The sequence below is a fragment of the Jaculus jaculus genome, chromosome 18, assembly GCF_020740685.1.
Source record: "Jaculus jaculus isolate mJacJac1 chromosome 18, mJacJac1.mat.Y.cur, whole genome shotgun sequence".
Classification (NCBI taxonomy): Eukaryota; Metazoa; Chordata; class Mammalia; order Rodentia; family Dipodidae; genus Jaculus; species Jaculus jaculus.
The window spans coordinates 34,004,855-34,032,729 of record NC_059119.1 but is presented as its reverse complement, the minus strand read 5'-3'; the positions used below and the strand labels follow the sequence as shown (position 1 = coordinate 34,032,729).

At 40.9% G+C, this 27,875-nt stretch overlaps 1 protein-coding gene across 6 annotated transcripts in view; it reads left to right on the top strand.

Moving 5' to 3' along the window:
• Erc1 (ELKS/RAB6-interacting/CAST family member 1) overlaps window positions 1-27,875 on the top strand; it is a 346,919-nt gene that overhangs the window by 171,226 nt on the left and 147,818 nt on the right. For all 6 annotated transcript variants that reach the window (XM_045137240.1, XM_045137238.1, XM_045137236.1 and 3 more), the window contains one exon: window positions 17,690-17,850. In XM_045137240.1, coding sequence (XP_044993175.1) covers window positions 17,690-17,850 — 161 coding nt within the window. The remainder of the gene's footprint in view (window positions 1-17,689; window positions 17,851-27,875) is intronic.

The window sequence follows — 27,875 nt, the reverse complement described above, 5'->3', positions numbered from 1 at the left end:
TAAATAAAAATAAACATATATATATATTTGCAAGTAGACAGAGGGGGAAGAGGGAGAGAGAGAGAGAATGAATGAATAAGTGAATGAATGAATATGGGCATGCCAGGGCCTCTAGCCAGTGTAAACAATCTCCAAGTGCATGCACCACTTTCTGCCTCTGGTTTTACATGGGTCCTGGGAAATTGAACTCAGGTTGTTAGACTTTGCAGGCAAGTAAGTGCCTTAACTGCTGAGCCATCTCTCCAGTCCAGTCATAGGCTTTTGGCTAGGTATTTAGTAGCAGGCATGAGTTCCCTCTTGAATCCAAAGACCAATTGGTTACCCCCATAACATTCATACCATGCCTCACCAGTAGGCACATCTTGCCTGGGTTGTAGGTCTCTACGGAGTTTATTGTTGCTCAAGACAATTGATGACTTTTTTTCTCCCAACAGCTACAGAGCACTGTCCAGAACTGTGGCATCTAGCCAGCAGGAAGGAAGCTTCTAGGTTATTTTCAGTGTCTTACACCCAAATTGTGTGGTGTCTTTACAAAAGGTTCTTACCATCTAGTTCTGGTGGGCAACCGAGAGCATGGTCAGTAGCCTGCGTTGTCTGGGGAGGATCAGGGACCTCTGTATGCAACAGCTCATTGGGAGGCATCCCACCACTAGCATGGGATTTTCCTATAACAACATATGGCTTCTGGGAGCAATTTGATGAGTTTTTACAAAGTTTTCAAAGCAATATTATGAAATGCTTTATTTTCTGTTGTAACTGCTTTTCAATGCACTTGCTAAGGCACTTTGTCATTTCAACTGAAAAAAATCTGAACAATTTCAGCATTTAGAAAATTAGTAGGAAAAAGGGATGGACATGGTGGTGTAAGCCTCTAATCTCAGCACTCAAGGCCGAGGTAGGAGCATCACAGTGTTGTCGAGGCTAGCCTGAGACAACAGAGTGAGTTCCAGGTCAGCCTGGGCTAGAATGAGACCCTCTTGAAAAAGACAAAAAATCCTCACAGGAATTAGTGGGGGAAAAAAATAATTAGTAGAATACATCTTTGAAGTTCTTGATTTTAAAGAATGCTAACTGGAAAGTACAAATAAAATTTAACAGATGAATGTGCAGAATTCAAGCCAACTGTTACCTGATGCTTTTTTGGTGCATGTATGTGTGTGCACATGTGTGTGCAGATGCATGCACTCTGCACATGCATATGAAGGCCAGAGGAATACAAGTGTGTCTTCCCGTTTCCCTCGTCCACTCAGCTCTCTGAGACAGGGTCTCTGTCTTGACCTGAGATTGTGTTGCTTTTTCGGTTAGACTGTTCAGCCAGTGAGCCTCAGCAGTCCTGTTTCTGCCCCATCAGTCCTGAAGTTGCAGAGGTGTGCAGAGTGATTTATCGTGAGTGATTGCAGCAAGCTCTTTCAGCCGGTGAGCCATCTCTGCCGCTCTAGTGCTCAGTCTTTTAGCTGGTGGAAGATGGAAGATAGCCCGAACGTCTTGTGTAGCAAGTAGACTAATTCAAATAGTAAGGCATGTTTAGAAACACTTGAATATATATAAATTTATATTCCTTGGAGCACTTAGTTACACTCTTTGAAAATCTTCTTTAAATGTATTTGATTTTGCATTTATATATGGTTTTTTTTTTTTTTTTTTTTTTTTGGTTTTTCGAGGTAGGGTCTCACTCTGGTCCAGGCTGACCTGGAATTAACTCTGTAGTCTCAGTGTGGCCTTATACTCACAGCAGTCCTCCTACTTTTGCCTCCCAAAGCCTGGGATTGAAGGCATGCGCCACCATGCCGCACTCCTGTTTAGTGTTTTAATTGGCTATATTTAATCATTTTAGAAATTTCTTACTGTATTTTTACTTCTTATGAGTAGCTAAGTACTTTAAAAGTATTACAAATACAAACATGTTTCCCAGAACGATATAGGATTATTTGTTCTAATAAGAAAATTTACTTGTAAGTTAGGAACTTTAACTATGCTTGTAAAGTAGTTTATTGGTTTCTGCAGAAGTCATCTTTTTTTTTTTCAAAAATATTTTTAATTTTTATTTATTTATTGGAGAGAAAGAGGGAGAGGGAAAGTGATTCCTCACAGGTGGGGAAGGAGAAGGAGAAAAAGGACATACCAGGATCTCAAGCCACTGCAAGGTGGTGCATGCAACTGGAGTTTGTGCATCTGGCTTACATGGGTCCTGGGGGATTGAACCTTGGTCCTTTGGCTTTGCAGGTAAGTGCCTTAATCACTAAGCCATTCCCCCAGCCCAGAAGTCGTCTTTTCTGATCAGTTCAAATCTGTTTAAAGTTCAAAGACATTTCATTTCAAAATAGGTAGGGTGTGGCCATGTATGGTGGCACATAACTTTAATCCCAGTCCTCAGGAGGCTAACGTAGGAGGATCACCATGAGTTCAAGACCAGCCTGAGCTACAGAGTGATTTACAGAGCTAGAGTGAGACCTAACCTCAGCTGCCCCCCCCAAAATGTACTTAGCATGCACTTATTATTAACTTGTTTAAAAAGAAGAAACTACAGGGGCTGGAGAGATTGCTTAGTGGTTAAGGCATTTATTTGCCTGGAAAGCCAAAGGATCCCGGTTCAGTTCTCCAGGATGCACATAAGCCAGATGCACAAGAGGGCACATGCATCTGGAGTTTGTTTATAGTGACTGAAGGCCCTGGTGTGTCCATTCTCTTCCTCTCTCTACATCTTTCTTTGTATCAAATAAATAAATAAATTTTATATATATATATATATATATATTTTTTTTTAAACTACATTTTAAACTGGGCATTGGTGGCACATGCCTTTAATTACAGCACTTGGGAGGCAGAGGTAGGAGGATCACCATGAGTTCAAAGCCACCCTGAGACTACATAGTGAATTCCAGGTCAGCCTGAGCTAAAGTGAGATCCTACCTCAAAAAAAAAATAAATTATATTTTATTTTTTACTTACTTAGTTTTTGATTTTTCGAGGTAGGGTCTTGCTCTAGGTCAGGCTGACCTGGAATTCACTATGTAATCTCAGGGTGGTCTCAAACTCATGGCAATCCTCCTACCTAGGCCTCTCAAGTGCTGAGATTAAAGGCATGTGCCAACATGCCCAGTTTAAGTACATTTTTTAAATGTTTCCAGGATATAAGTAGATGTAATAGTGGAATCCACACAATTTTTCTTTTCTTTTCTTTTCTTTTTCTTTTCTTTTCTTTTCTTTTTCTTTTCTTTTCTTTTCTTTTCTTTTCTTTTCTTTTTCTTTTCTTTTCTTTTCGCCATTGTGTAATTAGTTTAGTACTGAAATCAAGGTCAGTCAGTAAGAGTCTAGTATGTTCCTCTGTTGACTCTCACTGTCATGTCAAATACTGAATTTCTTTTGTCATGAGGACTGGTTATAAAACAAGTCACACTGAAATGAGACTGCTGGAAATGTCATGTCTGCCTTCATGGTGACAGCTGGTTACAAATTCTTCCTGCCAGAGCCATTCTGCTGCTGACAAGGCACTTCAAAAGGCAACAGAGTTGCCACATCAAAGAAAATTCTAACATCTCTTCCTTGTTGTTACATAATTGGACCTGCCATAACAAAAATCTTCATGTTAAGCTTTTGATCCGAGAAAGTTGTATAAAATGACCTTATGTTAGAAAAATAACAAGGGCTGGAGAGATGGCTCAGTGATTAAAGTTTCTGCTTGCAAAACCTGATGGCCTGGGTTTGATTCTCTGGTACCCACAGTCTGATGGCAGATTTGTGCATGTGTCTGGAATACGTTTGCAGTGGCAGGCTACCTTTTTCTCTCTGTCTCTCTCTCTCTCAACTAAATAAATAAAAATAAATAATTTGTGATGGGGAGGTAATATGATGGAGAATGGAATTTCAAAGGAGAAAGTGGGAGGGGAGGGAGGGAATTAACATGGGATTGTTTTTATAATCATGGAAAATGCTAATAAAAATTTTTTAAAAAAGAACAATAAATAAATATTTAAAGGCTGGAGAGATGGCTCAGCAGTTAAGCGCTTGCCTGTGAAACCTAAGAACTCTGGTTCGAGGCTTGATTTCCCAGGACCCATGTTAGCCAGATGCACAAGGGGGCATGCGTGTCTGGAGTTCGTTCACAGTGGCTGGAAGCTGTGGCACGCCCATTCTCTCACTGTATCTCCCTCTTTCTTTCTCTGTCACTCTCAAATAAATAAACAAAAAAATTAAAAAATATATTTAAAAGAAAAGTACTTATAGTTTTTAATAATGGCAATCAAATTTCCTTCATTTCAATTCATTTATCAATGGAAATTTCCCAGCTGTGTTTAAATTATAACAAGCAGGGTTGGAGAGATGGCTTAGTGGTCAAGGCACTTACTTGCCTGTGATACCTAAGGACCCAGGTTTGATCTCTGTCCAGATCTCACATAAGCCAGATGCACAAAGGTGAGGCAAGCACAAGGTCACACATTACCACAGGGTTGCGCAAGCATCTAGAGTTCGATTGCGGTGGCTGAGGCCCTGGCATACCAATTCTCTCTCTTTCTCTCTAAAAAATTATAACAAGTATATAAACACAGATTAATATAGAACAAATGTCAGAGGATGAATTTAAACTATATTATTATTGTAGCCACTTTCAGAAATGTAGAATAAGTAAAATAGTGAATAAATTGAAGTTTTCCATGTGTATTTTTATAGTTTCTCCCAATTTCTCCTTGTCATTTTTACTCTTTTTAAAATTTTTAAAAATTTTATGAGAGAGAGAGAATTGGTATGCCAGGAACTCCAGACACATGCACCACCTTGTGCACTTGCATCACCTTGTGCATCTGGCTTACGTGGGATCTGGAGAATTGAACATGAGTCCTTAAGTTTCTCAGACAAGTGCCTTAACCACTAAGCCATCTCTCCAGCTCTACTTTTGCTCTTAATAGTTTGCAGGATCCTTATTGTTAATAGGAAGAATGATAGATGACCCAAATGTGTAATCTCAGAAATAATTTGGATAGTTTAAACTGACATTTCTAAATAACTCTTAAAATTTGAAATAGGCTTATTTTTTGTTTAAAATTATTGTTATGCTAGAGACAGTTTTGAAACAATTAACCTCATTGTAATGTCAATGTAAACAGTAAAAATGGACCTCAGATTTTTAATAAAAGATGAATACAAATGAAAGATAAAATACTACCAACCATCTTAAACACTAAGAAGTGAAAAGGCAGCAACATGATTTTTTTTTTAAAGTATTAGTGGGGAGCTGGATGTGGTGACACACACTTTTAATCCCAGCACTCCAGAGGCAGAGGTAGGAGGATTGCCATGAGTTCGAGGCCATCCTGAGACTACATAGTGAATTCCAGGACATCCTGGGCTAGAGTGAGACCCTACCTTGAAAAGCCAAAATCAACAACAACCAAAAAAAAGTATTAGTGGGGCTGAAGAGATGGCATAGTACTTGAGGCACTTGACTGTGAAGCCAAAGGGCCCAGGTTTCATTCCCCAGTATCCATATAAGCCAGATGTACAAGGTGGCAACATACATCTGCAGTTCGTTTGTAGTGGCTGAATGCCCTAGCACGCCCATTCTCTCTCTTATCTTTGCATAAAATATAAAATTTAGATTGGCAGAAGCTGTATCCATTGTAACTTCCTCCATAGCATTGCCAGTTAGAGGTAAGTTGATAGCTACTAAAACAGTTCTGAAACAAAGCTAACGCCCAGGAAGGGACCATGTGAGTTTTAACCCAAAACATCTTGAGAAATGTGATTGGCTCTAACAGCATTTCTAAAAAGGAATGCATTTGGAGTTCTCTCTTTTGTTTTGTTTCTTCCTTTTGAAAAGTGTTTGATAGGTAATTGATAATCTTATCCTTGCAGGAACTGTGCTACTAAATTTAAGCTTGAATTGAACTTCCTTGCGTGTGTATGTGAGTGTGTATGTGAGTATATGTGTGAGTGTGTGTATGTGTGTGCATATTATGTGTGTGTGTGTATGTGAATGTGTGTATATGTGTGCGTATGTGTGTATGTATGTGTATGTGAGTGTGTGCTTTGTTTTATGAGGTAGGATCTTGCTCTAGCCTAGGCTGACCTGGAATTCACTGTGTAGTCTCAGGGTGGCCTCAAACTCACAGCAATACTTTTACTTCAGACTCCCAAGTGTTGGGTTTAAAGGCATGCACCCCCACACCTTCATTGTTCATTTTAAAAGTTAGAACAAAAATGAATTGCAGTGGAAATAAAACAAATCTTAGCACACCCCCAAATTGGGCTTCAGAGATGAATACCAGAGGTCTGTTGATAATGTGTTTCATGGTAGACAAATTGTTCTGATTTTGTCTAATCTGTATGGCATCTGCTGTACTAGAAAACACTTTGGAATCTATTACCAGTGATGCATACTTTCTAGTGATGAGTCCTTGGGCTGCTTGGCCCTTACTTTATTATCTCTCAGTGATAAACCCAACTAGTGATGGTGTTAGTATTCCAAAACATAGCTACAGGTTAGCCTTGAGAACCAGGCTGGCTTTTACATGCAATTCTAGTCTCCTTGACTGCTTTTTACTGGGTGTGCTTAGTGAAGGATACCTTCCTAGAGAAATGTATACACTAGGATTTATCCTATGAAATAGGGCGTTTTTGTATGTGATGTAGCCTCAGATCTACTTTGGCAACTATCCCTCTTTCTTTAATAAACAATTAAAATTCACTAAAGGTTAGTGTAAAGTGTATTGGAACAGAAACCAAGTAGCATGGCCTTTATTCCTTGTGCTTGCTAGCTGTGATTAGCAGTAATATCCTTCACCCCTCCAATCCTCTGTATTTTTATTTATTTATTTTTGGTTTTTTGAGGTAGGGTTTCACTCTAGTCCAGGCTGACCTGGAATTCACCATGGAGTCTCAGGGTGCCCTCAAACTCATGGTGATCCTTCTACCTCTGCCTCCCAAGTGCTGGGATTAAAGATGTGTGCCACCATGCCCGGCTACCTCTGTATTTTTAAATAGAGCATAAAAATTATTATCCCCCCAAGCATGCATTCACTGCCCTTGCTGAGATGACTTGCAAGGATTATGGTAGCCTGTAAAGGCAGCCTTCAAATATCGAGCATCATTATTATGGCCAAAGAAGAGTCTGTCTGCATTCATACATATGCATGGACCTATTCACATAAGGTATATGATTTTCTCTTGGAATCCTTGGGTTGCCACTAAATCCCATTCTTTACCATTCTCTTTTGGCTGAGTAAGCTTTTGTTGTTGTTTTCACAACAGGGTCGCACTCTAGCCCAGGCTGACCTGGAACTCACTCTTGAAGTCCTAGGCTGGCCTTGAACTCATGCTGATCATCTGACCTCAGCCTCCTGAGTACTGGGTGTGGGCCACCATGCCTCATCTTTAAGTAAACTTAAAATATTTATTTATTTATTTATTTGAGAAAGAATATGAGTATGGGCGCACCAGGGCCTCTAGCCATTGCAGATGAACTCCAGACACACACCACCTTGTGCAGCTGGCTTAAGTTATTATTGGGGAATCAAACCTGGGTCGTTAGGTTTTGCAGACAAATGTCTTAACCACTAAGCCATCTTCCCAGCCTTAAGTAACCTTTAAAAAATTGTTTTGTTTATTTTTATTTATTTATTTGAGAGCGACAGAGAAAGAAAGAGGCAGAGAGAGAGAGAGAGAGAATGGGCATGCCAGGGCCTCCAGCCACTGCAAACGAACTCCAGATGCATGTGCCCCCTTGTGCAGCTGGCTAACGTGGGTCCTGGGGAATCGAACCTGGGTCCTTTGGCTTTGCAGGCAAATGCTTAACCACTAAGCCATCCCTCCAGCCCTTAAGTAACCTTTTGATAGAGTCAAATTACTTCCATTTTCTGCTACCTTTTTTTCTAGCCATTGTTAACTGGTTATATTGAAATAATACATTTTCTGTACAAACTGTGCATCATTAATGAAGTAACAACTTCATTTCTAGGTAGAAGCTTGATATTTTCATCTGCATTGAAGATGAGAAAGGTTATATTTTTAGTTAAAATGTCCATCAGCTTTTATTTTCACTTTTGAAAACTTAAGGAAAACATATAAAGCTGTTTTTGTTTTGTTTTGTTTTGTTTTTGAGAGTGACAGAGAGAGAGAGAGAGAGAGAGAATTGGTGTGCTAGGGCCTTAGCCACTGAAATCGAACTCTGAACGCTTGTGCCACTTACTGGGCATGTGTATCCTTGCGCTTGCCTTACCTTTGTGCATCTGGCTTACACCAGCTCTGGAGAGTCATACATGGTTCCTTAGGCTTCACAGGCAAGCGCCTTAACCTCTAAGCCATCTCTCCAGCCCAAAACTGTCTTATTTCAAACATTTTAGTGAATCTTTAAAGAAGGGCTCAAGTGCAAAATATTCTGTTCTCTACTTATTATTTTGTACCAAATACAATTAGGATTTTTCCATTTTATATGTCTAAACCATTTCAACTAAGAAAAATTTCAAAACATGGATACTTTATATGGCTACACAGTACCTATTTTATCTTGCCTCTGTAACTTTCAAGGAAAGCAGAAAAGAGTTTTCAAATGGAACTTATCAGAGCTTAAAGCTCAAGTGAGTTTTGTAGCCATTCCACCTCTGTTTTCCTAATTGCTTATTTATCACAAATCCTAATGAACTCTAAAAAGCTCTCATACCCCCATGCAAAAAGAAAGAAAGGAGGTAGAAAGAGGGCTGGAGGGATGGCTTAGCGGTTAAGGCGTTTGCCTGCAAAGCCAAAGGACCCAGTTTGATTCCCCAGGACCCATGTAAGCACAAGGGGCCGCATGCATCTGGAGTTCATTTGCAGTGGCTGGAGGCCCTGGCACACCCACTCTCCTTCTCCTCTCTCTCTCTCCCCGTTCGCTGTCAAATAAATAAGTAATAATAAAATATTTTTTTTTAAAGATAGTAAGAAAAGAAAATGATGGTTGCTATGTTTTGCTACTACTATTGAGGAAAGAAATTGGTATCTGTTAGAGTATTTCTATCCTTCTTCCAGGAGTACAAAAGAGATAGAAAAGGGTTACTTTTTAGTTTTACTTGTATTCTACACCTGTACCACTCTGAATGTGCCTGATCTTGTCTAATTTTACTTGTGTGTGGAACAAACTGTTTTTTCAAAACAAGTAAGTTGTAGGAGATGCTGAATTAAAAAAAAAAAAAAGAGACCAGTCTGATGAAACAATAGTTTTTAGTTTATTCAGATTTGGATTTGTTTTTAGCTTTTGATGCTGTGTTGTTAAAAATTAACTTTATTGGGCTGGAGGGATGGCTCAGCAGTTAAGATGCTTGCTTGCAAAGCCTAACAACGTGGGTGTGATTCCCCAGTACCCATGTGAAGCCAGATACACAGAGACATATGCATCTGGAGCCCATTTGCAGTGGTTGGAGGCCCTAACACATCTATTCATCTTCTCATTTATCTTCTCTCTCTCTCTCTCTCTCTCTCTCTCTCTCTCTCTCTCTCTCTCTCTCTCTCTCTCTCTGCTTACAAATAAATAATACCTAGTTTGAGTTGGCCATGATTTAAAAAATGCCCATTTGAAGGCGCCATTCTCCCCTTAGTGACAGATCATAGCACCAGAATGATAATTGCTTTGGAAGTGTTCCCACTTGTATTGATGTCTGCCTTTTCAGTCTCTACTTAGAAGTGCAGAGTCCTTTCCATAGAATTTATCTACCTAAGCCCTTTGACTTGATTTTTTAAAAAGAAAAGAAATACAGAGGTGACTTGACAAAAGAAACATTTCTTTAACACTTACATGGTTTTTGTTTTTTAAATTTTTTCTTTAGTTGCACATTTCTTTTAGTTTTGCTTTTTTTTAATTTTTAGTTACTTATTAGAGAGAGAGAGAGGGAGGGAGAGAGAGGGAGAATGGGAATGCCAGGACCACTAGCCACTGCAAACAAATTCCAGATGCATGGGCCACCATGTGTATCTGGCTTACATGGGACCTGGAGAATTGAATTTAGGCTTTACAGGCATGTGCCTTAACCGCTAAGCCGTCTCTCCAGCCCTTCCTTAGTTTTTAGTTTAGTTTTGTTTTTTTAGTTGCAGATTTTAACATAGTGTCATTGCACACATGATAACAGGGCCAATGAAAGAATACAACACATTAGTGTGAATTTTCCTTCTCATCCAGTTCTTACACTCTGCAGATACTTCCAGTTCGCAGCTTTTAGTAGAAATATCCTACATCTGTAAGTCTCCAAGGAGAATGTGACCTATATTTTAGAGATAGCAAAGATATTTTGTAAATTACACACTACAGGAGATTATTATTTAGTGAAAGTGTTATTTGTTGATATTTATTATTTGCTCTGAGCAACCTTTGGCAGTGTTGACTTAGTGGTAAAATGTAACAATACTTTAAAAAGAAATTTCCTAAAGGAGACTGGGGAGGTGGCTGAGTGTATAAAGTATTTGCCACACAGCACGAGGAGCTGAGTTCAGATCCCAGATCCCACATCAGCTTGACACGGTAGCACCAGAGTCGTGACTGCAAAGCCAGAGACAAACTAAGCAAAGCACTGTGGAGACCGGAGGGTCTGCTGCGGGCGAGGAGCAGCGTAGTGGCTTCTGCACTTCGGATTCTAGGGAGGCTTTTGTGAATATTTCCGAGGTGAATCACATGCTTTTGAGGTGAGGTGGCTCTTCTCCTGTCCCAAATCATGGTGGACTGGATCTTCCTTTTAAGGTATTTCCTCCCGTGAGCTGCACAAAACGGGAGGGTGTCAGAACCTCAGTGTGAGTGATAAAATGATATCTGATTCTAGAGTGGGTCACTTGTCAGCTGATCTAGTGGAAACAGCCTAACTGCAGGTTCCCATAGGGACATTCTGATCATCATCAGACATAATTACCAACATGTAACTACAGCTTTCCTGTTTCCTCATATCGAACTCTGTGCAGTTTGGCGTGGTCTCCTTGGAACTGGTGGAGGCTTTCAGAGATACCGTTCTCTTTCCCAAGTCTGAAAAGCCTTGTGGATATTCCTCAGAGGTTACTTCATGGGAACTGGCTGGAGCCAGCTGAGGACAGCTTGGCTGGTTTTCCCAGAGCCCTGTCCTTTCTCTCATCAGGTCAGTTTGGCTATCTATACACCGCTGCACGCTCTCTCACTTTTCTGTCAGTGTTCTGGCATTGCTCTTTTAACCTTGACATTCACTTTGACTGCAACACTTGGGCCTTTCATAAGTTTAATAATAAAAGTTATCCAGCTATTATCCAGTTATTCTGAAGTTTAGTATAATGCTAAATTCAGCAGTATCTTTTGCCATTAGCATATATCAAGAATCATTTGGAGTTTGAGTGGAAATTTCAGTAAGCAGGATGCAAAATATAATGAAAACTCTTATATAAGTTACAGTGCATTTATATCGGCAGTATAAATTTAAAGATCTTCAGTGCCACTGATGTATTTTGAGGTTATGATCCATTGGGACCAGTGGAACCCCTCCCCATTTCGAATAAATTAGGGAGCTGTACCTCCCGCTATATATGAGGGGCTACAGAGATAGCTTAGTGCTTAAGATGCTTGCCTGTGAAGCCAAAGGACCCAGGTTCAATTCCCTAGTACCCACGTAAAGCCATATGCACAAGGTGGCGCATGTATCTGGAGTTTGCAGTGGCTAGAGACCCTGGTGTTCTCTTTCTGTCTCCCCCCTCCCTTCCTGAAAGAAATAACATATTTTAAAAAACAAACAGAAATCATCCATGAATCTATTGTCCTCTGGTTGTACTCTGCATTTTTCCTTCTTTTTTTTTTTTTTGCCTTAACTGAATCATGCAACTTCTGATTCCTCTTACACCTCCCCTCTGAGTCATCAGAGTTCACAAGTGTATCTCCAGTTGTTCACTCACTTGCTTACTCAACAGACCCTTGTTAAACAGGCCGCCCTGACAAGTACAGTCTTTAACTTCGTCTTGATCCATTTGTCAGCTTCTTTGCCTGAAATGTAGTGTTTCCTGTCCTCTGCCTATTCCAGCAAACCTTTCTGGTATAAGTGTTTGTTCTCAGTCAGAGCGGTTAATTGAAATAGTCTCGCATCTCCTCTGTTCGCACTGACCTTCCAGCCATTTTCCTAGCACATTCTTCAAGTCTCAGGGCATTTATTCCACTGTGGCACTGAAGCTTTGTACTGAAGACAGTGAGTAATATCCCTGTCAGTAGCCATTTGTGACTTGTCTTCTCAGCTTCTTGGCCACTGGGTTTTGCTTCTAATATCTTTCTTCATTTTAGCTCAGGTGTCATAGAGCTTGTTTTAATCTAGTCTGCATCCATATTTATTTACTGAAGCATCTTATAGTCTGCTTTTAGCTTCCTGTCACTCCAGCTTTCTTGCCAAATGTTCCTACTTTACCATCTTCCTATTTGATTCTGATGTTTAGCCTATCTCCCTTTGATTCATCCTAATCCATTAACCCTGTCTTTTCTCTATTCTGCTTGGATTCTTTGCCCACTGTTTTATTAATTCTGAATTTTAATTTTGTAAATCTCCTTGTTCCTTTAATTAGATCCCTTTATTTTCCTCCTATTTGCATTTGAAGTAAAGGCCCAAGTCCCTAACATGGCCAGGTTCTTTCTCTGTCCCTTTCTTCCTCTCCTGTTACATTTGCGCCCTTACTGTTGGTGAAGATGGTGATATTTTGATGCCCTTCTTACTTGGGAGCTATGCACTTTCCTTGCTATCGTAGGGCTGCTGTACATAGTGGATCCTAAGCAGCAGTGTCTTGTTCTTCCCAGAGGCTTCCCCACCACCTTGAAGAAACTTCTAAGCCCAGGACAAAGACCAGGACCTCAGGCTATATATTTAATGACACTATGTTTTTATAACATATTCTCAGTTTATAATTGTTTAATTATAGCTTCTATAATTAGTGGCTGCAGCTGTCTGTGCATCATGGTAGTACAGATTTTAAGTTAGAAAGTGCCAGAACCAGCGTCCATTTTGTTTTCTGTTATGCCCTCAGCACGTGGGACATAGTATCGGCTCCACAGTAGGAGGAAACAGTTTACAGGGCAAGGGAAAAAAGAGGCAGAAATTCCTGTGACAATATGAAAATACTCCTCAGAGTAATGCACTAGATGTAAGTGTTAAAAATTGCCTTTTCTGGCCGGATGTGGTGGCACATGTCTTTAATCCCAGCACTTGGGAGGCAGAGGTAGGAGGATCGCTGTGAGTTTGAGGCCACCCTGAGAATACACAGTAAATTCCAGGTCAGCCTGGGCCACAGTGAGACCCTACCTCAAAAAAACAAAAAACAAAAACAAAAAACCTCTGATTTATTTGTTCACAAACTGGAGAGATAGGTGAGTGGGTAAAGTGGCAGGCAAGCATAGACCCTGAGTTTTGGTCTCCATTACTTAATTTAAAAAGCGGGGTGTGGTTCTGTGTGCCTGTAATTCCAGTGTTAGGGAGGCAGAGACAGAGAGAGCAAGCTGGCCAGCTGTTCCAGCCAGTAAGCAAGCACAGGGTTCAGTGTGAGACCCTGACTTAAAGCATAAAATAGCTGGGCATGGTGGCTCATGCCTTAAATCCAAGCACTCAAGGCAGAGGTAGGAGGAATGATGTGATGTCGAGGCCAGCCTGGGACTACAGTGTGAATTCCGAGTCAGCATGGGCTAGTGTGAGACCCTACCTCAAAAACCAGAGCACTGGAGAGATGGCTTAGTAGCTAAGGTGCTTACCTGCAAAGCTTAAGGACCCATGTTCAACTCCCCAGATCTCATGTAAACCAGGTGATGCATGTGCAAGGTTGGGTGACGCACACATCTAGAGTTTATTACAATGGCTGGAGGCTCTGCTGAGCCAATTCTTTCATTTTTTTAAAAAAAAAAAAAAAAGGCCAGTCTGTTGGGCCTGCCTCAAAACAAACAAACAAAAAAACATAAAATGAGTCACTTTGGCAGGCACTGATGAGCCAGGTATGGTGGTGCACACCTTTGGTCCCAGCACTTGGGAGGCAGAGGTAGGAGGATCACTGAGTTTGAGGCCACCCTGAGACTACATAGTGAATTCCAGGTCAGCCTGAGCTATGGCAAGACCCTACATCGAATAAAGGAAAAAAAAAAAAAAAAAAAAGCTGATGTTGACCTCTGGCCTCCATGTGTACCTGTACACATACACATGCATATATACCCCTATACCCATAGGAACATGCACATACATGTACACCACACACATACACACACATCACAGAATCATAAATGTGGCTTAAACTTTTCACAAAGAGAATTACAGAATTATAATCAAACCTATCAAGCCTGTGAAACTATATAGAATTCCATTTGTATAAAGTTACAACAGGCAAAATAGCCAAGCGTTGTGGTGCACACCTTTAATCCAGCACTCAAGAGGCAGAGGTAAGAGGATCACTGTAAGTTCAAGGCCAGCCTGAGACTGCATAGTGACAAAGTGAATTCTAGGTCAGACTGAGCTAGAGCAAGACCCTATCTCAAAAAAAAAAAAACAAAAAAAAAAAAACAGAAACAAAACAAGCAAAATAATCAAATGTGGGACAACAGAATAGTAAGATGCCTTTTTATTTCCCCCCTGGAGAAGTGATATGAAGGCAGTTTCTGAGGTATTCACAATGTTTTGATGATTGCTCTGTGTGCTAATTAAATATATTCATTTGTGCAGACTTTTTTTAGGCAGTGCATTTATTGTTTGGATATATTTATGTATTTATTTTGTATTTCAGTAAAACGCTTACCAAAATGTTTAGCTGGGGCTGGAGGGATGGCTCTGTGGTTCAAGGTGGCTGCTGGCAAAGCCAGGAAGCTCTGGTTCAGTTTCCCGGTACCCATGTAAAGCCAGGTGCACAAAGTGGTGCATGCATCTGGATTTTGCTTACAGTGGCAGGAGGCCCTGGTGTGCCCATATTCATTCATATTCATCCCCCACCCTCTCCTTTCTCTTTCAAGAAAAGAAGTAAAATATACAATTTTCTGCTTAGCTGCGTGGGAGTATACATAGACTTAGTTTCCTTTATTTAGGAAAAGGAGTATTTGATTACTTATACATGCCTGTGTGCATGCGTGGTGTAATACAAGATGCCAGGGAAACTTCTGCAATCTCTTTAGACAAGCCCATGAACACTGGGATCCTGCACTCCTTTGAGAGCACCTCTAACAGTGCTTATCCACCACTCACCAGTCTCCACAGAGCATTTTTATACTGTTTTACAGAAGGTTTTGTGCAAGTTCAACAAATAAAATGGAGTTATCTTCATCAGTACTTCTCAGAATGGTGAAAGTGATAGGTGTGTGTGTGTGTGTGTGTGTGTGTGTGTTTGTGATTCTCATGTAAAACTGGCAGATTTGAGTATACTTAAATAGGTACCTCTGAGGATCTCATTAGCTAGGGATCAACCTGAGAGCTTGGGAAAAAATAAAAATCATTCAGTACCCAAGCCCAATTGTATGTTCCTCTACCAGTGTTGAGCAGCTGATGATAGTCACAGTAGTGACATGATATATCAGGTACAGGGCACTGACTTCTAGGGATCCGTAAACACATGTCACAGTGCAGTTCTGTGTCCTGATGGCAGCTCTCAGTTTTAGCATCATATAAAGTAGTGGGAATCAGTTATGTGGGAATCAGTGAATGACAGATGCCCTCCCTCTGCTTTCTTGCCCCCATCTCTATAAAGACTAGCCTTCACCAAGATTACTTTTTGGCAAGGAGCATCCTGGTGTAAACTCTTGTGGTCTGTCTCATTAGCTTGTAAGTTTTTAGTGAAGATTTACTTTCATTTATATGGTTTTTGCTTTTGGGTATAAAAGAACATGTCTATTTAATGCTCGCTTTATTTATTTATTTATTTATTTATTTAGAGAGGGAGAGAAGCAGCAGGTAGGGAATGAGTACCACAGGTCCCTTTAGACACTGCAGACAAACTCCAGGTGCATGTGCCACCTTGATACCTGGCTTTGTGTGGGTATCAGGGAGTCTAATCTAGGTCCTTTGGCTTTGAAGGCAAGCACCTTAACTGCTAAGCCATCTCTCCAGTTCAGTACATTTATATTTAAATAATTCTAATTTAGTAAATACTCAGGGTAAGTAGAAATTGCTTACAAAATGTAGACCTTGCTCTCTTAGTTTTTTTCCCCTATATTTTAGCATGATGTGTTTTTTTGATGTCCCCTCTCTCCTCCCCCCCCCCTCGCCTGGCCTTTTATTTTCCGATATGTTTCTATCTAGGTATCTTTATAAGGCATTCTGCTTCTTTTATTTGAATAATAAAGCTTCATCTGATTTTTTTTTAAGAAACAAAACAACAAAAAAACTATATCTACCTGGCTTTTAAAACATGAAATTATCTGATTGAATTCTGACTGTTTCTATAAAATGAAAAAAACCTTAAGGGTATAAATACAATATTTTAGTTCCAGTGACTAAAATCAACTCATCTATATCTATATCTATGATGACCCCATTATTCACATGTATGTTTATACTTCCTCAGACCCTTCTAGAAGTGTTTGTTATGATCTTGTCCTTTATATTTGTTTTATGTTATTACTATCAATTTTTTTTTACCATTTTTAAACAGCATTCATAAAAGGGCTTATCTGATAAAAATGTGATTTCTCAAACTGGTAATTTATGTGTACTTCCCCAAAAGAAAGTTATGTATGTGTACATATATATGTATGTCACATATAAGTATTAAAAAGAATATTGGGCTGGAGGGATGGCTTAGTGGTTAAGGCATTTGTCTGCAAAGCCAAAGGACCCAGGTTCAATTCCCCAGGACCCATGTTAGCCAGATACATAAGGGGGCGTATGCATCTGGAGTTCGTTTGCAGTGGCTGGAGGCCCTGGTGTGCCCATTCTCTCTCTCCCCCTCTTTCTCTGTCAAACAAATAAAAAAAAAGTTTTTTTAAAAAAAAAAAAAGGAATATTAAGGGCAGGAGAGATGGCTTAGAGGTTATAGGCACTTCCTTGCAAAGCTTGGCGGCATGAGTTTGAGTTCCCAGTACCCACATAAGGCCAAATGCCTAAAGTGGCACATGTATCTGATGTACCTGGAGTTTGATTGCAGTGGCAGGAGGTCCTGCTGCATCCATCCCCCTCCCCAGTCTTTCTCCCTCTGCTTGCAAATATTTTTTAAAAGAATATGAAGTTCTCTGTGTCAGGATATCAATATCCATTATGGTTACTATTAATTTTTTCTCTTCCTCCTCCTCCTTTTTCTTCACATTGTCTACTTTGTTCCTTATCTCCTTCTCCCTCCCCTTCTTCCTGTCTGAACTTACTATGTAGTTGAAGATGACCTTGAACTTCTGAACCTTCTGCCACTATCTGCTATATGCTGGAAATACAAGGTTATACCATCGAACTTGGCTTCATGTGGTGCTGAGGAGCAAACCCAAGGCTTTGTGCCTGCTAGGCAAGCACTTTACTATCTGAACTATATCTCCAGACCTTTTTGATCTGTTTGATCTATGGATATTTTCTATGTTGAGGACTAAATTTAGGGCCTTGCACTTGTTAAGCAAGTACTCTACCACTAACCTAAATTTGCAATCCCTATCTTGATACATATGTCTGATCCAGAAAGTCTGGGAATTTCTAAGTGTATATCCTCAATTTTGTGGACCCAGGAGTGCTCAAGGCCCAGCAGCTCCAATTGCAGTTGACCAGGGCCTTACCCTTTTCTCCTGTCTGCATCTGCCTAGGTGGAGGAGCTGTTAATGGCCATGGAGAAGGTAAAGCAAGAACTGGAATCCATGAAAGCAAAGCTGTCCTCCACCCAACAGTCTCTGGCAGAGAAGGAAACTCATCTGACCAACCTTCGGGCGGAGAGGAGGAAACACTTAGAGGAAGTTCTGGAGATGAAGTAAGTGCTTATAACTTATGCTTCGCTGTGCACTTCATTGAAGTATTTCTGCTAGAGAGAGGATTATTGGTTCTTGGATCTTATTACGACTAGGCAGTTTAAAAACTGCTTAATTAGAGCCAGGCATGGTGGTGCACACCTTTAATCCCAGCACTCAGGAGGCAGAGGTAGGAGGGTCACCGAGAGTTGAGGCCATCCTGAGATTATATAGTGACTTCTAGGTCAGGCTGGACCAGAGCAAGACCCTACCTCAAAAAAACAAAAAGGGCCAGGTGTGGTGGCACCCACCTTTAATCCCAGCACTTGGGAGGCAAAGGTAGGAGGATCACCATGAGTTCAAGGCCACCCTGAGACTACATAGTTAGTTCCAGGTTAGTCTGGGCTAGCATGAGGCCTTACCTCAAAACAACAACAACAACAACAAAAAACTTCTTATAAACATTTGGAGGCCTGGAGAGATGACCCAGCACTTAAGGCGCTTTGCCTGCAAAAGCCTAACAACCCAAGTTTGATTCCCCATTACCCTCAGAAAGCAAGATGTGCAAGGTGGTGCATGTGTCTGGAGTTTTTTTTTTGCAGTGTTTAGAGGCCTTGACATGCCCATTCTCTCTCTCTCTTCAATAAGTAAATAAACAAACAAAATATTTTTAAAACATTTTGAAAGAGACAAAATAGTAGAGTGAATAGTATAATGAACTTCCATGCACCTGTATCTCAGCTCAGTAATTAACATTTTGTCACATTAGACACTCAGTTTTACACAGTTGTAACTTTTAGTAAAATATTGCTGTGTATCATTTTCTTGGGATTTCCTGAGATTGAACTCTATGTGTATTTGCAGATACACAGTAAGTGATTCTTTTTCTCCTCTGTTACCTTTTGCTGAGAATGAATATGTCTCTTTTGAAAATCCAGTAGTGGTACTATGTCACTTAGCTTTAGCAACCTTTACCCACTCCTGAAGTCTTGCCTCCCATTTTATTGCATCCAGGTGGCCACTTTGGTCTCCTGTGTTATGCCTAGTAGTCTGTATTAGTGCTGTTAATGTTTTTATGTCTCAGGGGATCTTTGTCCTTCATAAAGACAGCTCCTTACCTCTATCACAGATTATTAGTGTTTCCTCCTCTCCCTTCTCGTATTTCCTCTCTCATATTCATCACTCACCTACCATCTCCTGCTCTACTTAAATTTATAGTCTTTCTCTGCTTCAGATAAACAGATGGTTTTCAATTTAACGAGAATATTAAGATGCCATTGCTTCTTCCTTTCTGTTAATTTGAATTGTGAATACATTTGATTACCTGGATGGTAGAATAGACTGAGGATCTTGCCATAGCCTTTTGCTTAAGTGGCCCTAGGTCACGATTAGAGACAGCATGACAGGGTTTGGGCAGGGAAGGAAGTACATTTCGGCGTTGGTAGACTGCGGGGCAAGATTGCAAAATTAAAAGATTTTTAGCAATTAAGTGACATGCCTGCAAAGCCAAAAGACCCAGGTTTGATTCCCCAGTCCCAGTGTAACCTAAGCCAGATGCACAAGGTGGCACATGCCTCTGGAGTTTGCAGTGGCTAGAAGCCCTGGTGCACCCATTTTTTCTATCTACCCTCCCCCCAATAAATAAATATATTTTTTTAGAAAATGTTTTAACTTTTAGAAGATACTACAGATGATATTCTTTGGAAAACAATGAGTGAGTGAACCTAGAACTACAGATTGACATGATGTAACAATAGAGATCTTAGCATTCTCAGAATTACCATGAAAAACAAATTGTAAATGTGCTTATTAATGAAGTTAGTAATAGAGGTACAGGCCAACAAGAGCATAAATTATTTGTGCATATGGCTTTGTTTGGGTGCTGGGATATTGAACTTGGGCCATCAGGCTTTGTAAGCACTCACCTTTTAAGTCTGAGCCATCTCCCCAGCCCCTCCTCTATTTATTTATTTATTTATTTTATTGGTTTATTTGTTTTTGAGGCAGGGTCTCATTCTCACCAAAGTTGATCTGGAACGCTGGCCATGTATTCTAAGTGATCATCCTCTCTCACTTCCCCAAGTGCTGGGATTAAAGGCATGAGCCACCACATCCAGTTGGATTGGCTATATTTTATGGGTCTGAATTCTTATAATTATTAATGATTGAACAAGCAAGAGACCTTGCTCGGTACAACTACAGAGTTTCAAGTGTAGAATTAAATATAAGGGGGGGTTCCGTGAGCAGAGGGCCGACCATGCTCACATGTGGCTCTGGACCCAGAATATTATCTTTCTTGAGAAAAAGGCAGGTGCCCATCTGTATACGAAAATTTTCAGCAACTATTAGAAGTGTCCAGTTTCCTAGAATAATCTTGACCTCATCAAACCAAGAGAAATGAACTAATAGTTCTTTTCCAATCTACCATGTAAGCATCTATTACAGATAAGTGGTGGTATTGAGTTTGGGGAGTTGTGAAACTGTACTTTGTGGCCGCCCAGTGGTTCATTGGGAATATTTGAGCTGGCTAGCCAACCCTAAAGAGAAAGAATTTTTTTTTTTTTTTTGCAAATTCCATAGTGATTCTTTTTTTCCTTGTGCTATGATTGTTAACCATCGTTATTTTTAAAAATATGAGTATGTGTTGTGTGTGGATGAGTGTGGAGCATGTCCAGGGGAAGGGAAACGCGTGTACTACCATGTATGTGCTTATTTCCCATAAGATGAGGTATGAGAAGCACATCTAAATGTTCTCTTAAAGTTTTAAAATTTCTTATTGTTTGAATTGGAATTAATTATAAATAACCTAAGTTGCATTTTACTTTTCCCTTAAAACCTAAATTCTCTCTATATTGTAGCTATTTAATGTCAGGGAGGAAAAACGCACCAAGGCTGGAGGGGTGCCTTAGGGGTTAAGGTGTTGGTCTGTAAAGTGAAAGGACCCAGGTTTGATTCCCAGGACCCCCACATTAGTCCAATGCACAAGGGGGCACAAACGTCTTGGAGTTCGTTTGCAGTGACTGGAAGCCTTGGCACACCCATTCTCTCCCCCCCCCTTCTCTGTCAAATAAATAAAAATAAAATATTTTTTAAAACCACCGTATTCTTTAATAAAAATTTACCTTGCCAAAAAGCTTCAGATAACTGGAGTAACCTCTAAGTAGCAAAACACAGAGCTTTTGAAATAAAATCCCTCTCCTTTCCAGGTTTCACACTTCTTTCTCTCCCTCTAGCGGTATATAGTCTGTGTGCATAAATGCCTTCACCTGTGCAGGGATGAAATGAGGAATATCTGTCGTTCTTTTCCCCAGTGGGTGGGGGAAGAAGGGAGTATTGTCTTTCTGGTCACTGCTGACAGTGTAGAACCACGTGTGCTTACCTGTTAAATATAAGCAAATCCAAAGAGTCACTAGTGTGTAATCTAATGTATTACCTAATTGTATTACCCATTTCTTTTTGGGGGGGCATGTGTCTCACTGTAGCCCAGACTGACCTGGAATTCATTATGTAGTCTTAGGCTGGCCTTAAATTTACAGTGTTCCTCCTATCTCTGCCTCCCAAGTGCTAGGATTAAAGGCTTGTGCCATCATGACTGACTCTCATTTCTTTTATTTGTTTTTAATTAAAATTATTTATTTACTTGGGGGGGGGCATACCAGGGCCTCCTGCCATTGCAAAGAAACTCCAGATGCATGTGCCACCGTCTTTAAGTGGATCCTGGGGAATTGAACACTGGCCATGAGGCTTTGCAAGCAAGTGCCTTTAACTACTGAACCATCTCTGCAGCCCCTATCCTCTCCATTTCAAAATAATCAGTTATCATATTAGTAGCAGTAATATTCTTCTTGTCCCTGTCCCCACCCCCTGATTATTATTTGTCACATTTTTTTTCCTTTCAGGAGTATCTTTTGCATGTCTTCCAAAGAATATCATATAAATAGCTACTCACCTTGCAAATAGGGAAGACTTTTTGCAAACTCTGGTTATAAGAGAGTTCTCCATCCACTTTGTCATGAGCATTTCCCATCAGAGAAATGTATTATGTGTTCTCTTCCCCTCCTCTTTTTTTTTTTTTCTGGTAGGGTCTCACTCTATCCCAGACTGACCTGGAATTCACTGTATAGTCTCAGAATGGCCTTAAACTCATGGCAGTCCTCCTACCTCTGCCTCCCAAGTGCTGGGATCAAAGGTGTGCGCCACCACACCTGGTCCCCCTCCTTTTCTGTGGTAGTGCCTCACTGTAGTCTAGGCTGGCCTCAAACTCACAGCAACCCTCCTGCCTGTGCCTCCTGAGTGCTGGGTTTAAAGGTGTGTACCACCATGCCCTACTGTTTTTTAAGTGTTCTGTGTAACAAAGAATGTGCTTAAATTTTGAGCCAGTTTGCTTACCTATAAAATAAGGGTAAAAATACTTAATCAGTTGATATTGTATATATGTAAGTACAATGATTGAGATGGGGAGGTAATATGATGGAGAATGGAATTTCAAAGGGGAAAGTGTGGGGGGCAGAGGGAATTACCATGGGATGTTTTTTATAATCATGGAAAATGTTAATAAAATTAAAAAATAAAAAAAAAAAATTAAAAAAAAAGTAAGTCTACCATTTGGGTTGGAGAGATGGCTTAGCAGTTAAGGCTAAGGACCCATGTTTGACTCTCCAGCTCCCATGTAAGCCAGACGCACAAAGGTGAGGCAAACACAGGGTCACACATGCACACTAGGTGGCACAAGCATCTGGCATTCGATTGCAGTGGCTGAGACCCTAGCATACCAATTCTCTCCCTCCCTCCCTCCCTCCCTAAAATTAAAATTTAAAAAGTCCAGGGATGGAGAGATGGCTTAGCAGTTAAGGCATTTGCCTTTGAAGCCACAGGACCCAGGTTCAATTCCAGCACCCACATAGCCAGATGCACAAGGTGGTGCATGTGTGGAGTTTGTTTACAGTGGCTGAAGAAGGCCCTGTGCATCCATTTTCTTTCTGTCTGCATCTTTCTCTCTGTCTTTCTGAAATAAAATAAATTTTAAAAGAATTTTAATTAAAAAAATAAGTCCATCTTTTAAGTTTGTTATGAGACTCAGATGAGGAAATACTTTAAAATTAGTGAACAGACATATTTGCACAGTATGATTGTTAGAGTGAAGGTCTTGTTCATATGTTTTTTTTCCGAGGTAGGGTCACACTCTAGTTCAAGCTCACCTGGCACTCACTCAGTAGTTCCAGCCTGGCCTTGAACCCACTGTGGCCCTCCCCTCTGCCTTCCAAGTGCTGGTGTGCCACCCCCCCTCCGGCTTCTAGTTTGTATTTTCTGATTTGCAGCTGGAAAAGCCTTTTAACTCTTCATGGTTGCAGTGTTCCGTTCAGAAAGTACAAGTTCTTCTCTAAGTTGTAAGACGCCTGCATCTGTAAAATCATGTTCTTGTTTGCCTCAGCAGCCTTCTGAGGTGCCTTCGTTCTGTGGTTGGGGATTCTTGAGGTCAGTCAGGAGATTAACCCATATACAAGTACGTTGAAGAGATGGCCATGCGTTCTTGTCTGAAGCCCAGGGTGCCCCTTCACTGGATGAGACTGCCCACGGCTCACCAGAGGTTAGATACTATGGAAATCACAGTGGGATTGTGGGCTGGAGGCAGAGACATGATAGAGAATTTGAATTCCAGTCCAGGCAGAGTGGTACAACTTTTGTTTGTTTGTTTTTTGAGGTAGGATCTTGCTCTAGCCTGGAATTCATTATGTAGTCTCAGGCTAGCCTGAGTGCTGGGATTAAAGGCAGGCACCACCATGCCCAGCTGTTAATTGTTAAATACTTTGTCTAGCTGAGGTAACAGAAAAGTCATTTTAGGAATAAGGAACATGGGCTGGAGAGGTTGTTTAGTGGTTAAGGCTCTTGCCTGCAAAGCCTAAGGGCCTTGATTCCCTAGTACCCACATAAGCCAGATGCACAAAGTGGCACATGTGTCTGGTGTTCATTTGCAATGGCTAAAGGCCCTGATATACCCATTTTCTTTCTTTCTCTCTCTCTCTCTCTCTCTCATCTGCCCCTCTCTCAACTAATTTTTTTTTAAGAATAAGGAACATGATCTAATATAAGGACTTGTGTTTATTACAAGTTAACAATGCAGACCCAAAAAGATAGCTTAGTTGTTAAGGCACTTGTCTGTAAAGCCAAAGGCCTCAGGTTCAATTCTCCAGTACCCACGTAAAGCCAGGTACACAAGATGGCGCATGCATCTGGAGTTTGTTTGCAGTGGCTAGAGGCCCTGGCGTGCTCATTCATTCTGTCTGTCTGTTTCTCTCTCTCTCGTAATAGATAAATAAACAAAGCAGAGCCCCAAGGAAGTCTGTAATAGAGTAGAACTTGGAGCATGGTTTTACTGGGACAGAAAAGCCCAAGAAACACCCCATACTTCAAGAGCAGACAAGTGAAAGTAGAGTAAATCCTGACCTCCGCAAGCTCGAGGAGTCACGTGAAAGCGACAGTAGAATGAAACTTCGAAGACCGTAGAGCTGAGTCATCCAATATCACTTACAGTATAGCACTAGTAATGTTCTGTCCTTAGTGTCTTTCAGTTGCCAGGCATACAAAGAAACAGTAACATACAATTCATAATGAAGACCAGCACATGGTGTAAAAGTTATCTCACAGGAGTCCTAAGTGTTTGTTTCAACAGAAAAGGATTTAAAATCAGAGAATTTTTGAACTCTTATGCTAACAGTAGAACAGATAGGAATCTCAGCATAGAAAGAAAAACTAAGAAAGATGCAAAAAAGGTTTTAAAAACAGAGTTTTGGGCTAGAGAGATGGCTTAGTGGTTAAGCACTTGTCCGTGAAGCCTAAGGACCCTGGTTCGAGGCTCAGTTCCTCAGGACCCACGTTAGCCAGATGTACAAGGGGGCGCACACATCTGGAGTTTGTTTGCAGTGGCTGGAGGCCCTGGCGCGCCCATTCTCTCTATCTGCCCCTTCTCTCTGTTTGTTGCTCTCAAATAAATAAAAATAAATTTAAAAAATTTTTTTTAAAAAAACAGAGTTTTTAAATTTATTTGTGAGAAAGAGACAGACAGAGAGTGTGTGAGCATTGCCATGCCAAGACCTCCTGCCAGACTCCAGACTCATGCGCCACTTCGCGCATGTGGCTTTACATGGGTCCTGGGGAGTCAAATCCCGGGCCCTTGCGCCTTAAAAGTAAGTGCCTTTAACTACAAAGCAATCTTACTAGCCAAAAATGGAAGTATCAGAGCTGAAATGGTGCTGAGAAGTTTACTTGGTGGTTTTAATTGTAGACATGAGTTGTCAAAAAAGAGTGAACTTTCAAAATAGGACTGACCTAGACTTCACTTTGTAGTCTCAAGGTGGCCTCAAACTCACAGCAGTCCTCCTACCTCTGCCTCCTGAGTGCTGGGATTAAAGGCATGCGCCACCACACCTGGCTGGAATAACATTTTAGAGTGTGGAAAGTGTTTCATTGACATGTAAGAAAGTATGAGTTTGTTATGTATAAACTCATATTTAGAATAATAAAAAAGAGAATAAGGCAGAAACAAATATTTGAGAAAACTATGGTCGAGATAATTTTTTCTACGTAATTCATGTATAAATCTTTGATCTACAGATCCTAGAAAAGCAGTAAAATAAAACAGGGTGAAAGTAAACAAAATCACAACTGCACACATCACAATCCAGTTGCTGAAAACAAAATTCATCAGAAGAAAAAGGCATGGGGGCAGGGGCAGGCTGTTATGTTGTTCCTGCACATAGTTAACCTGCCTGAAGTCTGAAACATCTGTCCTAAGAAGTTACCCCCCCCCCCTTTGGTTTTTCGAGCTAGGGTTTCACTCTAGCCCAGGCTGACCTGGAATTCACTATGGAGTCTCAGGGTGGCCTTGAACTCACAGCAATCCTCCTACTTCTGCCTCCTGAGTGCTGGGATTAAAGGTGTGCACCACCACGCCCGGCTCCTAAGAGTTTTGATTGCCGCATTTAGAGTAAATCTGTTGTAAACTGTTTGCCATTGCTGTGTGGTAAGGTGAATTACAGCCGCCTTGAACCACTGTGCTACCTGGAACGGCAACAGAAGAAGTGTCATGCTTTAATTCTGACACTAGGAGATGAATTAAATTCATGTGTTACTAAGTAGCTCCTGTAACTCTGTTTGCTATGGATGAAGCCCTCCTGTGATATTGCAGTAAAATACTATGATGTGGAGCTGACTGGTAAAGTTTGTTGGTGAGGACAGATGTACATGTTACATTTCAGTCTATGCTACTTACTTGTCTGATGATGGTTTTACACAGTGTGTCCACTCTTGTGCCGATCACATGCAAACAACAGGACTATTTGCCATGGTTGTTCTTAGGAGGTCTCACTCTCAGAATATGGAGACAGGTGCCCCCTTTTCTAGCAGGCACCCTACTGGGAGGTGCTGCCCAACATGCCAGTGCTCCCCAGTGTCCAGTCTCCATCACAAAAAGATGACTGCCTTTGCACGTCTGCGCTGTTGTTGGGGTCTGTGCACCAGTTTTCCTGCAAAGAAATATAAACCAGTTTGGTTTTCTCTCTTGAAGAATACCTGCCAGTTCACTCAATTTTGGACCAATAAAGAAAGGGATAGTTAACTTTAGGAAGTGTTGCATAAAATTAATTGGTTATGATTTTATTTTGGGTTTGTTTTTTTTTTTTTTCTTACCCTCTTGCCCAGGCTGGTCTTGAACTCATGATAATCCACCTACCTCTTCCTCCAGAGTGCTGGGGTTAAAGGCAGTATACCACCAAGCCCCAGCTGTTTGCCCTTTCTTATGCAACACCATCTTTTTGTCTTGCATCACGGGCAGGATTGGATAGCGCCCTCTCTCCTCCTCAGAATGCTGTGGGTGGCTGCTGTTTACATTCTTTCATCTGTGACCAAGGGAAGGAGTAGGACTCTTCTCATGCACTTGTAATCAAGAACGTGACCTTGTACCCTGTGTGGCGTTGTGTTTTGAAGCCAGAGTTGCTGGTTATCCTGGCAGTTTCTTGAATGTGACCATTAGCCTGAAGCAGCGAAAGTCCTCCTCTTAGCAGAAATAAAGGAAAGTGATCTACTTACTTAGAACCTTCTTATCCCACTGACTGTCTTACTATGACTCTTTAATAATCCTTTCATTTCTCAGAGAAACAATATTTTTGATTTATAGACACTTGAGTTTTTCTTGAGTCTAAGATTGTTAAATTCCATCTATTTTTTTTTAAATTTTTATTTATTTATTTATTTATTTATTTATTTATTTATTTATTTGAGAGCGACAGACACAGAGAGAAAGACAGATAGAGGGAGAGAGAGAATGGGCGCGCCAGGGCTTCCAGCCTCTGCAAACGAGCTCCAGATGTGTGCGCCCCCTTGTGCATCTGGCCAACGTGGGACCTGGGGAACCGAGCCTCGAACCGGGGTCCTTAGGCTTCACAGGCAAGCGCTTAACCGCTAAGCCATCTCTCCAGCCCAAATTCCATCTATTTTTATGACTGAATCATCCACCATATTGTTGACCTGCTCCATTCATCCACATGAGTTGAGTTTATGTAATAAAAGTTTACTTTTGAGCCAAGCATGGTGGCGCACGCCTTTAATCCCAGCATTTGGGAGGCAGAGATAGGAGGATCACTGTGAGTTTGAGGCCACCCTGAGACTACCTAATAAATTCCAGGTCAGCGAGACCCTACCTCGCAAAACCAAAAAAAAAAAAAGTTTACTTTTGGGGCAGGAGAGATGGCTTAGTGATTAAGGCACTTGCCTATGAAGCCTAAGTATCCAGGTTCAATTCCCCAGGTCCCATGTAACCCAGATGCACATGATGGTGCATGCAACTGGAGTCCATTTGCAGTGGCTGGAGACCCTAACACACCCATTCGTTCTCTCTCTCTCTCTCCCCCTCTCCCTCCCTCTCTTTCTCTCTGAGATAAATAAATCAATGAAATTATTTTTTTAAGTTGACTTTTGGATGTGAAAATGGCTCCATGGTTAAAAGTCCTTGCTCCATCAGCCTACTGACCCAAGCTGAACTCCCCAACACCCA